The sequence below is a fragment of the Anabrus simplex genome, chromosome 1 (genome assembly GCF_040414725.1).
Source record: "Anabrus simplex isolate iqAnaSimp1 chromosome 1, ASM4041472v1, whole genome shotgun sequence".
Lineage (NCBI taxonomy): Eukaryota > Metazoa > Arthropoda > Insecta > Orthoptera > Tettigoniidae > Anabrus > Anabrus simplex.
The window spans coordinates 1052765012-1052778818 of NC_090265.1; the positions used below are offsets into that span (position 1 = coordinate 1052765012).

The following is a 13807-nucleotide window of genomic DNA, read 5'->3' on the forward strand; positions in this document are numbered from 1 at the left end:
TAACTCATACATTGTTTTCATGTATATTTAACTCTTTAATGCTCTCGTAACTAAGAAATTTTCATCATGTGAAGAGTCACTGTATTTCCTTCAAAATAACCCCACTCCTAATGCAGTTTCACACCAAAGAATATGCAGAGCTCAATGGGCTACTTTGCAAGTAACTGGTATTTTGCTTATTATTCAAGTGTTCTCTTGTAAAGTGTGTTGTTACTAAGGGTCTTACTGTTCAATAAAAAATAAAATGTGTTGCTATAATCGTCTAGGCTGGAGTTTGAGGTTTTACTGAAAATTGTTTTTGTTTTTTAGGAACATAGTTGAAAATAAAACTTCTGCTCAGATATGGAAGGTACTTTGCATCTATTTTAAAGCCTATTAAATGTTTCTTGAAATATTGTTTTAAAACTCGTTTGAAAGTGAATAACTGAAGTACACAAGAACCTAGTTTATCCAACCCTCATTAATCCAGATGTCCGGTTTATCTGGATCAAAAATAATAAAAATTTACTTTTACTTGTACAGTATTTCTTTTACGGGATCAACTCTTCTTGAATCTCTTTTCTGGCAAGGATAGTTAAGTAATTCGGCCACGATCTATCAATGGTACAGTCTCGGCATTCGCTTGAAATTGAGAATGGTTGAGGTAGGACTCAAACCCACATTCTTCTGAACGCAACGCACTACTAACGTGCCTCAGCACGTGGAGCTATGCTGCTCGGTAAACACTGTTTAGTCATTTCATCAATCACTTTTTTATTGACTGTTCTGCTGACATGGAGTCTTGACACTCATCTGCCTCAGCAGATGTTATCTCGGGTTCACATCTTTGCTCAGTAAGACCCACTGTACAATTGCTGAAGACTATGAAAGAGGAAGGGAATGAGTAGTCATATCCAGTAGTCTGTGAGAGACCACATCAGTAGCTGAAGGATAGCACCACGTACAGTTACAGTATTTTCCTGTGCAGTATTTTATTATTTGAGTAAGCGTGAAATGGCTTCAAACCAGAAGAAAGTGGTTGTTTCCATGGGCAAAAAGTTGGAAGCATTGAACAGGCTGGACAAAGGAGAACTTTTGATTAAAATATTGCTGTAGATTATGGCGTAGGGACTTCACCTGTGTCTGATAGGAAGAAAAACCGAAAATAAACTGAAGACTTTTGCTTTAAAATGATGATGAAAGATAGTTCAGAGAAGCGTGCCACAGTAAAGAAAGTAAGAAATTAATCTTTAGATGACGTATTATTCATGTAGTTTATGAAAAAAGAGAGCAGGGTGTTGCGATTTCCGGACCGATTTTACAAGAAAAGGCGCTTAGTTTAAACAGCAAGCTAGCAAATGGACATCTTGACTTCATAGCTAGTCAGGGTTGGTTGAAAGGTGAAAAGATTTTCATGGCATATGCCAGCTTTCAGTGACTGGTGAAATTTTTTCAGTAGATAAAGTCACTGCTGACAGTTTCATAAAGGAAATTCAATACATTATTTGCTCCGATAACTTAACGCTGGATCAGATATATAATGCCGATGAATCTGGGTGTTTTATTGCATGCTACCAAATAAGACACTAGCGTCTACAGTAGATGAATTCGCAAGGGGTTATAAAAGAAGTAAAGATCTCATTACAATTCTGGCATGCGCCAGTGCATCTGGAGGACATAAATTTCCTCTCCTGTTAATAGGGAAATAAAAAAATCCCTGTGCTCTTAAAAAAATGTGAATCGATCTCCCTAGCTGGTTTCTTACACATCCCAAAAGAGTACATGGATGGACAGTGAACTTCCAAATACTGTTTCCAAGAAGTCTTAGTGCTGAATGTAAAATGAATTTTAACGAAACTAGGTTTGCCACTGAAGGCCATTGACAATGCGCCGTCACATCCAGGAGTGGAAGGATTGGTCAATGGTGATATCATTGAAATTTCTGCCACCTAATGTAACAGCTCTGTAGCAACCAATGGACCCAGGGTGTATTGAAAAACAAGCGGTTATACAGGAGGCAGCTGCACAGCAAACTGATAGAACAAGAGGGGGAATATGGTGTAACTTTGGTATTGAAATCAATGAATATGAAAGACATTATTTATATGATTGCATCTGCTTGGGACCAAGTTAGTGAAATGACAATTAAAAAGTCTTGGAAACATCTATGGCCTTCTATCTGTGCGTCTACCACAGAGGTTTGTGAAGTTGTGGACTCTTCTGAGTCCCTTGACACATTTGCACGCATTCCCGAAAGCTTGGACATAGATGAGAACAAGGTAAATGGCTGTAATTCAGGCTACGGCATAATGACAAATTATTTCCTCTTTTTCCTCGGCAGGTAATGACGAGTGCGATGGTGAATTCGAAAATGAAACCAGCGCTCCATCGGAAGAAACAATGACTCGTGGAGAGGCAACAATGCAGCTGGACAAACTGATGGGCTGTTTACAATCCCAGCCTAAACCACACCGGCAGAACTGATGTTAGTCTTCGTGATTGTGCTACATGCAAATGCTATACAGATGTAAAACAGAAAAAACTCGCACGTTATTTTAGTGCATAAAAGTCGTAAATGTAAGAAAAATGTTCTTGTATTTTTTTGTACTGTGGAAAAACTGTAGTACTGTACAGCTTCTGTTAATAGATTATTATAACGTACTGTGTTTGTTTTTTGAGATTTCCTGATTTTCAATAATCCGGATCAGTTCTGGTCCCATTTAATCCGGATAAATGAGGTTCTTGTGTACTATTAAAGCTGTAGCCAAAGAAATATATTGATGTAACATTTGTGCTCAGTTTTCGAATTTATGAAAAACTAGTGATTTTTAACTTGCCTATTTGTTTCTTTTTTAGAATACAAGAGAAACAGCAATGGCTCTCAGAAGAATGACCTTGAGGCGAGCTGTGCGCTATTTGAAGAATGTTGTTGAGCACAAAGAATGTGTTCCGTTCCGTCGTTTCAATGGTGGTGTGGGACGATGTGCTCAGGTGTGGATATTCGGTCTTCAATCTTATTGTATTAGTATCTGTATCCTGTGTCCTCTTCAGTCCTAAGGGGAAATTTTCTTTTGAAGTCGGTACTAGTCTCCTAATTATATGATTTTAGATTTGTTATTAGTGTGCTAGAAGTTGAAGCCCACTGTCAACAAATGCACGTGGCAGTTGTCAGTTCTGGTGCATTGATTGGCCAGTATTTGATTTATTTAAATGACTAGATGTACTCGCAGATTTGTTTCAGGTCCTTCAATCCTAAGCTATATGAGGAATATTTTGACAGATAATATTACAAGGCAGAACAAGCGTATTCTTACTTAATTACAAATAACTTTATTCAGTACGGGTGGTAAAAGTCATGTAGTGTTGGTTGGCAAAGATTCTGAAAAGTGGAGGAAGAAGTTTTGTTTTGAACCTCTGCAAATATGAAAAATTTTGAGTATTGTTTATGGAATGAGTTTTTTAATTGGCTCTTGTATTATTGATCCGGATGTTTATTTACTACAGAAGTTCAATACAGTCTAAACTGGTTAAGACGTCCCTCTCTAGCGCGTCTCTCTGGTTATTATGCCATTATTCTGAAGTCCCAGGATGTGTCCTATTGAATACAAGCTCTAGAAACCTGGGTGGCACATTACGTCATTCGTTAGTACGTTCGTAACTCCCACCATAAGCATTTTAAATTATCGATCCCGGCCACGTTGCAAGCAACAACTGGCCTGGGTAAGGATTTGGTAGAGAACATAATTTCACGGCTGTGGAGCGCGTTGGCGTACAGCTTAAGGGGGAGTCAGTACCAAGCCAGTCTTATTCTCTTTGCGTCTGACGTGTTGGTACTTAATTTTACGTTCGTGAGGCCTCTTTCAGACGGTGCGGGTTCGGTCAGCTTCTACGCTTAGCTGCCGGTCCGCCTGGGCCTAAATTAAGAACGGATTGTTCAAATAGAATCTTTCAGATGATGCGGAGGTGAAGAGAAAGTGCACGGGAGAAATTTTTGAGCAGGCAGTCCGTGATGATTCACGGTCCCATGCCCACTGTTACTTGTTATTGGACATTAGTTTTTATGCATATACCGCAGTCATACACAACAGATTGACCGTGCTTGCGACATCAGTACAGAACCCGATAGTGTACCTATAAGAAGGTAGAAATGGATTTAGACGATAAACAAAAGTAGGCTCGCTCTCACCCATTTGACATACAGTATTTATCATTTTCAATTTAAAAGTTTTTTGTGTGCTTTTTTTCTTTTCCTGTGTGATGCAAAACAGTCGTTACGGAACCCGAAATAAACATTGAGAACTTCAATGTCTGAAATACCAGTGGTCTCGTGTTTGGGAAAGCATATCATCATTTAGACCCGCTATTGAGAGAGTATCTTCAAAATTGTACCCATTTTCTCTAACGAAATGTAAAGGACACAACATGTGAACTATTTTTGTATTTTCTTCTTAAGTGTAAATGAAGACTATGATGGTACATATTATTACCACACTGAAAAGTGTGTTGAAAATTATCCGTTGGAAAGTGCGGGAAGTTTTGCACCATTCAACCCGTTATGTAAGTTAGCGGAAGCTGGTGCACCCACGCGTACACACATGCGTTTTACTCCTGCGCAGTCTGAAAGAGGTCTGAGTAACTTATGTACATAAATTGGACCTACTGTACAGCTGACATGTTGGTGCTTACTTTTATGTTTGTAAATGAATTGTGTAACAACATAGGTAAATTTATTAGGCCTACTGTACTTATGCATACTGGTTTGCTGGACATTAAGTTATGGAGAAGAAAAAAACTAGACAGTTTACAGATGATGAAAAATTAAAGTTTATTGAGAAAGAGAACGCTAAACAACACGTGAAACGTGGAAATCGCCCAGATGTTGTACTTTCCAGTGACAACATTAAAACATAATTGTAAGCGTGTAGTTCTCGTTTCTAAGAACGTTTTTCCTTGAAGTTTTGCTGTTCTGGTGTTCTTAAAATGTATTATTTATTTCATTAATATTATATTAATCGTAAACACTTGTTTCTTTGTTTTTATCATAATTATTTTTACGTTCAAACCTAACCTTAAATTTAACAGTGAAATAGTTTTTCAATTTTTTTAGCATGTTCCCTCTTTGACTTTTTTTTGGTCCCTACAAAAAACATCCTAACCAGTTTTGACTGTATTCAAATAAAATCTATCCAGCAGGGATATGGAAACTTTAGATAAGTTTTTTTCCCGACAAAGGCATTTTAATACCAATATAGTTGGTCTGTTATTGGACATTATAACTTTTCCAGCTAACTCATTCCTGGTTACAACTGTTTCGCCCCAGTGTGCTAAGTTGGGCTATTCAGTTGGTAAATAGCACACCTACCAAGACACATGGCTAGTGCATACCATGGAGGCCACTGCGTAGGGTACTTGGAGCCACCGGCAAGTGCCCATGCACTGTGAGAGACTTTGTCTCATTTTCAAAAATTGATGCGTGTCTGGCCATCAGTTGAAGACATTTTACATTGTGTGTCCACGAGAACAGTGAAAACTATATCTACCATGTCTCAAGATAAGAGGAAAGTAGGTCCATCGTTCAGGTCTCTTTGAAGGGATTGTTTGGGCTTTGCGGTCCTCCCAGTACTTCTTCAGACGCTCCGATCTCCGTGCCCTTACCTTGGCTGAAAATTTGCATGTTGTTGGTTTGTTTCCTGTCGCCGGGTTTTATTGTTGAGAGGCAACTGTATTATGTTGTCTTCGTATTGGCCACGGTATAGCAACGCACTCCTACTTACTGAAGGGAGAAGCCTCGCCCTGGTGCATATTTACGGTGGTCGTCTTACCTTGGTACACATCCTTATGGAGTGTGTGGACCTGGCTGATCTGCGCTGTAGTATATAAAATTTAACAGGAGTACTATCTCCCTCAATCCTATGAGATGACAAGCAGTCGGCAGACCTCATCCATTTTATGAGAGATGGTGGCCTGTTATCTTAATTTTTATTTTATTATCTACGTCTTACTCTGTTGACTGTTTTAGTTTTTGTATATTTTAACGTTTAATTTGGATGATACACAAAATGCCATTGTAACGGACACTAGTTTAACGAAATGTTCAGAGTAGCGAAATTATTTTTAGGCCCCTTAACTTTTCTCTATTTAATGTGTGTTAAAATATTTCATTGTAGCGAATTTCAAACTTTCAGTACAACAAATTAAAATGTAGCCTTTTTGCTTATGTATAACATCTTTTTCCTTCAAAATATAATGGAAATTCATCCCGTTTTAATCACCGCATATTTTGCATGTCCCTATACAGCTAATACCAGGCGGCACACACTATACAGCACACAGGCGAAACTACCCGATTACAAATCGGGGGAAGTTAAGCAAACACATTACAGTTCTGACGAGCGGGTTGCCTACTCAACAGCACAAGATGATGATCTTATTCAGTTTTGGTGTACCAGTACTGAACGTCATTATGTAGGATTAATTACTTATAAATGAAACGCAAATAAAAAGTCTGTACTTTATATCATTACTTCATGTACATATATGTATCCTAATTTTTCTCTTATTTAATACAGTATTAGGGTTTTTTATATGCAAATTCATGTTGAAATAGCATAGATTCGTCATCAGGTTTAACAAGGGGTGAATTCTTAAGAATTGATTTATTTCAGTATAACAAAATTTCACTATAACAAATTAAATTCTGAGGTCCCCAAATATTTGTTATACTGGTATTTTACTGTACCGCACTTTCTCGAATGATTAATGCCCTTACATAATTTACTCATCCCAGTTTTTATGGGTCCGAAGTGGAGAAAAAGAAATGTTCCTATATTTGAGACACCCACTTTTTCAAACATCCATCATGAAGCTACGGATGTGTTTCAAAATGAATGTCAGCTGCTAGAGTAGCAGCATTCCTATTGAAAAACTGGGCATTCCAAATACTGGGCACCGTGCTGTTATCAGCTGGTAGGAAATACCATTGCACTAGTTCAGTGAGTGAATCAGCGCAGAAGTGGCTATTGACACACTATTCCTGTCTGGTACAAACATATAAAGTGTTTCGGGTGCGGAACATGTGCTTTCCTTGATCTCAAAACTGTTTATTAATCTACATTGAACCGAGCTTGATACCTGCAGTCGCTTAAATGCATCCAGTATTCGGGAGATAGTAGGTTCGAACCCCACTGTCTGCAGCCCTGATAATGGTTTTACATGGTTTCCCATTTTCACACCAGGCAAATGCTGGGGCTGTACCTTAGTTAAGGCCACAGCCGCTTCCTTCCCACTCCTAGACTTTTCCTATTCCATTTTTGCCATAAGACCTATCTGTGTCGGTGCGACATAAAGCAACTAGCAAAAAAAAATCTACATTGAGCAAGTATTTGAGTAATACTGCATCGTATAAACTCACAGTGATCAGTTAGGCTGAAACATACTAACAAACAGTTTTTAGATCACAGAAAGCCCTTGTCTGTACCCGAAACACTCGTAAAATATGTTTGTGCCAGACTGGAATAGTGTGTCAATAGCCACTACTGCGCTGATTCACTCATTGAAGTAGTGCAGTGGTATTTCCTACCAGCTGATGGCAGCACGTTGCCCAGTATTTGAAATGCCTGGTTTCGCAATAGGAAGGCTGCTCTTCGAGTAGTTGACATTTATTTCGAAACACATCCGTAGATGCGTGATGGATGTTTGATAACGTGGGTACGTCAAATACGGGAACATTTTTTTTCTCCACTTTGGACCCAAAAATATTGGAATGCATAAATTATGAAGGGCGTTAATTATTCGAGAAAATACGGTACTTCAAAAACTAATGTTACAGATATGAAAATTTGTAATTGGAATATCCTTTAACAAAGAAATGTGTATTTTTTTTTCTTTGCAAAATCCATCTAATGTGGTGGGGGTGGAAGGAATGAAAAACGGGTTGAATATCTTTTATGAGGATACTTCTATCTAAAAAACTGAAGATGTTATGGCATGAAAATTGGTACTTTGAATCTCTTGTAAAAAACATATTTTTTTGTTTTTAGAAATTCCACTTAAGTTGATTCTTGAAAAGAAGTGAAAAGGCAAAAGTTTCCTACATAAGCAAATTAAATTTTGGGGATACATTGCTCTTACAATGTAGGCACTCACTAAGGAAGGGTATGAAACAGGGGCAAAATCGTGAAAACCAAAATATTCATTACTCTAAAACTGTTTTTCGAACAAATTTGAAATATCGCTTAACGATTGCTCTTTTATGAACTAGATGTTAACCCTTAGCCCTAGTTTTCTTCTGAACACTGCTGCCACTCCAGCTCCATTTAACACCTTGAGTGCCGCGTGAGTCCGCTGTGGACTCTGCGCACTCTGTCTCGAGCCCCGTGGTGCCATACTGTCATCACATTTGACATGTAAACGTATGTTAAATGAAAATAGGTGGCCAGTACATCATGAATCTATTCTTGGCCTGTCCATTTGCGAGTCCGATGTGGCACCACGTAGTCTGTACGTCACTGTAATCTATCACCCACAATAAATAAATTATGACATTATTTATTGTTTTCTGATCGTGTCATGTGATCAAATAACAAAATATTGTACTGTATAGTGTACTCATTGTTCATTGTCTCATATCAGGGTCTAGGCCTATAGACAAATTGAAAACATAGGACAAAAAAGTTACATGAATTTTCTAGAAAAAATATTTGTAACTGTCTAATTCGCAATCACATCACAAAATTGGTACACTTTTTGCATATGAATTTAAAGTATAAGAAATGAGACTTTCTGAAGAAATATGATTCAAACTGTGTTTTACAATCACAATCACACTACAAATCTGTGCACTTTGAAGAAACAGTCCAAACAGAAGAAATTTTCACAGGTTGGTCATTTGAACTTAGACTGTAGAGTCTTCCTCATGGCATGTGGCCTTCTTGATTCCTGATGGATCTCTTCATAACAATTACTGCATCTCTGTCTTCCCTGCCAGCCTACATCCTCCAGCCGGTGGGGTAATACCTGTTTCTTTGGTACTTGTGAGGGAACGTGAAAATTTTTGATACCGGTACCTGTTAACTGTTCAACAATGTCCTCTTTGAACTGGGTAACAGATATACTCTCATTCCCAAGTTGATTGGAAATATAGATGGCATTTACTATACTTGTGCTGATCAATATCTCTATAGCTATTTTTTGTACCATTTTACTCCGTCTCAGGGAAGTACTATAGCTCTTTTTATGATCTGATAAATCAATGTACGGTTTGTATTTGTTATACTCTATAAGACTCCGTGGTTTTTGCTCTTCACCATCCCTCCTCTGAATAGTGACCATCTCACCAGTGTGTTTAGTTGTCAAAATTAAGACGTCTCTTTTATCGTGCCATTTCTGAACAACAACATCAGTGTTACTCTCCTGGGCTCTTGTCTTTCCTCTTGCTAACTTCATTTTAGTAACATCAGTTGGATTATACTTCCGATTAGATTTCAGTGTTCGAAATATAAGAGTTTTATTCTTTAGTAGTTCATGAGCTAATGAGACAGACGTATACCAGTGTGTCAGGAAGGTGAGAACTGTGCTAGGATACGTGGTGACACATTGGTCTCACGCGGCCTATACAGCTGGAAGGTAGTGTCAGTGGCCTATACAGCTGGAAGGTAGTGTCAGTGGCTGCGTGAGACCAATGTGTCACCACAATTTTGACACAATGTTATGACTACAATTTTGGCCCAAGGTGACTAAAAGGTACATTTCTGTAATAAGGTGCACCATTTTATACTCTATATTAAGAAAAGAAAGAATGGCCTGGATGGAATTTTTTTTCTACAGCATACGTGGCACTTACGGTGTTAAAAATCTGCTTGCAGAGGGATAACAGAGAGCACAAACATATTGACAGCATATTTATAAAAATCAGCTAAAGCAAACGCAAAATAAATATAATACAAGTACAATACAGTATTCAGGTTCAATTTTCAGCATTTTCAAACCTAAAATTCTCATTCACTTTTTGTCTGTAATAGTGCATTGTGTGAAACTTCCCAAAACACTCGCCGGGATGTAATCCAGGCTTTTTTCTGCAGGTGTTGCTGAAAAGAACACTCGCATCGTAATTTAGGCTTACTGTTCATTGCCATATTTAGGATTACGCCTAAAAATGCTTTGAATTCAGGAAAAGTAACATCTATCCACGACCCCCTAATAGACTTGCGTGTGAGGGGCGTAACCTTTTGAATGTTTACACTAGCATACCGGTTAGTCTCGCTCACAGTTTCAGACAATAACTCGTCAGTCAAAGGTAATAATTGGAAAAAGTTAAGTTCATTCAACCATGCGGTTGTTTATAACCTGACGTACCTGTGAATGAGCTTTTGAAATCCAAGTCATTGTCGCGGTATTTCCTCCATCCGTCAGAAGAGATACCAGCCTTGCCATTCAGCATAATTTTCTCATTATCGGGATTTTTATCACTCAACTCACCAACACAATCTCATTCCGCAATATCTTTCTCACCATTTAATTGAAAATCACTTCCACTATCGCTGAAATCGTCACTTTCACCTAAAAGTCTGGCGATTTCTTTCTCACGCTGCTCGAACGACGCCATGTTGCTTAGCAATGTTTGTTTACAAACTCGCATGGTCTGCAAAGAATGTGCACAAAGCCTGATTTCAAAGAGATTCTAGCTATACATGGCTTCAAATTTTCGTCGAAGGTTTGCAGTACCTTACTGTACCTGTAATTCATGCACGCGTAACCCGACAATGGAGTTATATAGGGAAGAATGTCATCCCGACATAGGACCTATATGGAATATTCTCGTTGTCGGGCATGGCCCGCCGCGTGAGTGCTAAGGGTTGAATAACTCAAGTTTAGGAACAATATTAATTTCTCTGAAACTGTTGACATACAAGGTTGAAATTTCACATGACTGTTGCTCCTATATGTCTTAGATTTTAAACAAACCCTTAAGGGGTTTTGACCAGGAGGGAGGGGCAGAAATGCATAAATATTCTTATCTGAAACCGAATGACATGAGATTGAAATTTCACATTACGGTTGCCCTTATATGGAATAGACTTTAAATAAGATGTCGTTTTAGAATACTACAACCCTGGAGGGGGGGAGGGGGTTGACTGGAGGGGTAGGTACTGCCCCCGTTTTACCGGGCAGCTCAGCCAGTAAGCAAGAGTCCCAGAGGCGGAACGCTCACTTACAGGCAACGCTAAATTATTGAGGACAGGGACAACCTAAGGACTGACGACAAATGAAACACTAAAAATGGGTTTTAACATTTATTAAAATTAATTAGCACTTTCCAAAATTCAATTAATATTTCCAAAATCTTGAATAAAATATTTAATTCTTCCCTGTTGGAATTCACCCACAATTCTTCATTAAATTGCATTCTGCAAAGATCCGAAACTGAGTTTTATTAAATCGTATTAGAAAATTAATTAACTTATCTGAGAAAATCCTATCTCAAAATATCAAAAATCTGATTTTTCGTATCAGTATTTAAATTAACAATATTCTGTTACTCAATCTTAAATGAATCAAACGTTCACTTCTCATGAAAAATCAAATAATCATTTCTATTAATTAAATATTATTCTGATTAATTATTTATGCTTCAAATTATTTAATTAAATTACTTTGAAGTCCTATATCCAACTCCTTATATTTTCAATTTAGAGTTATTTGACCTAGTGTTGTGCACAACTCACAATAAAGACTTAAAATTCTCACTGTGTAAGGTTAAACGTTTTACATTTCGTGAGCTTAGTTCATTGACGTGATCCTTGCTTAAGTATTTTTTCTCGAAGCAAGGATCCTAATCTGTCTTATTTTATCATAAAATCGCTTAAAGATTTAGAATTGAGCCAAATATGCTCGCCACAAAACAACAAGAAATCGAAAAACATTACGCGCACTGCGTACACATATCATGACGAAATATCACCATGAAAAATCACATTTACCAAATATCAATCATTCATCCATCTCACATTCAAACTTAGGTTCCCGGTAGTATTATTAAATAGATTTATCGAAACTTATCTCTTGATTTTTATTTTTAAAAATTATTTGAAATATGAGAGTTTCCCAATGACGATATCAGATAAGGGCTACCATTGCGATCGTCTGGCGTGTGATTGTAACAGGATTATCACTTTTTCAACGAAATAGATTCCACAACGATGTTCCAGGATAAATTTTCGGTAGAAATCATCATTAAAAATTCCATAGAATTGCCACAGTCATAGATAAATAAGCATTCGCGCATACGGTCTATGAGTCACCTTCGTTATTTTTAATCTCCTATTTTCTCAAATTATCGATCAATATGTGCTGCATAAGAAGTTATGTTCAAAGACATACTCTCTTCCTTAAATGACTCATGTAATGGACACACAAATAAAATCCTATCTCAAGATCCATTTATAAGTCTCAAAAATACCACACAACAGTAAATGCAAAATTTGTGAACATTCAAGTCACGACCAATATTCCAGGTCTACATCTACTTCAATATAGCACACATTAATCACTTATAAGCACAGTAACACTTACACTCATGTTAAACATTCTATTAGACCGTAATAATGTTTATTATTATTATTATTATACGCGCGCGGTCGCGTCATCGTAGGCTATGGTTTAATGAAATCATAGATGGCTCTATCCTATCTCGAATCTATGATGAACCACAAAACATCAAGGAAAAATCCTAAATTCACTGAACACGTCGATATTCTGTCCCAAATAATTAAAAAATTATTCCAAAATTATTTAATAAATTAATAATTTTTATCGCGTGGGTCAAATACTTTTTCCACTTTCCTCGACTTATTATGGGACAGTGAGAACATGTCACGAAGCACTCACTCAAATAGAATGAAATACAGGTCCCAAATACTCTCTCACACGCATCAAACCTACCAACACCAGTGAAAGAAGAGTGAAATTCCTAACTGCAAAGACTTAGAAATGATCTCAAATATTCAAGCAAGGACTACGTCTACATAATTATTACAACAGAAAATAGAGAAAAATATAATTTAAAATCTTAGCTGTAGTAGACTTGGCTTCTGGACTCGGTTGATGATCAGTGAATATTTAACCGGACTTCATCTCGGATATTATTCTCCCCTGGGCTGAATTATGCCTCACATTTTAATTACACATGGCTGCAGCAGGCGAAGACTTAGGACAGTTACAAACTCCGTCGTAATGTTGAAGTTCCATTCTTCCGAAATAATTCAGGACTGCTAGTGATCTTCCGTCTTCTGGTGAAAGCTGAAACTAAAAAGTTTGTTTTAGTAATAGTTCCCAACACACACTTGATTCTCCAAGTTGGCACAGTTTTTACGTACTTTAAAAGTTCCTCAGATTTATAAAATTAAGGAAATCTGAACTGTGGCGTTTCCAATATTTCCCGTATCTCAAAATTTCCTCAGAAGCAGAAATATCATCCTTCATCAAATGAATGCTTATAATTTTTAATATCGTATATGTCGTCTCCAATTATTCATGTGCTCTTATAACACGACGACGAGTACTTGTACGAAGCAATTTATTCACGTAGAAAGCTGAAGACAAAAGAGCGCAAATTTCCCCCGATACATGGGTATTTATTTCTTCAAGACGTAGGTATGTTTGTCAGTTGAATTTTATTGGCTGAGATTTAGCGATCGGGCTAACCTTGCGATCCAACAAAATCTCAAAGTATTGATCGCTTTTGGTCTGGTAAAATTCATGTCCACGTGCTACTCAGCTGAGGTCTACAACAAGGCACAAAAAAACCATGCTTGCACGGCGGGGGAAAAAC

The 13807-nt window shown here is 37.5% G+C and overlaps 1 protein-coding gene across 1 annotated transcript in view; it reads left to right on the forward strand.

Moving 5' to 3' along the window:
* Positions 1-13807, forward strand: part of RpL17 (ribosomal protein L17) — a 75376-nt gene that overhangs the window by 28086 nt on the left and 33483 nt on the right. The window contains exon 3 of the mRNA XM_067137080.2: positions 2836-2970. Within this exon, the coding sequence (XP_066993181.1) occupies positions 2836-2970 (135 nt within the window). The remainder of the gene's footprint in view (positions 1-2835; positions 2971-13807) is intronic.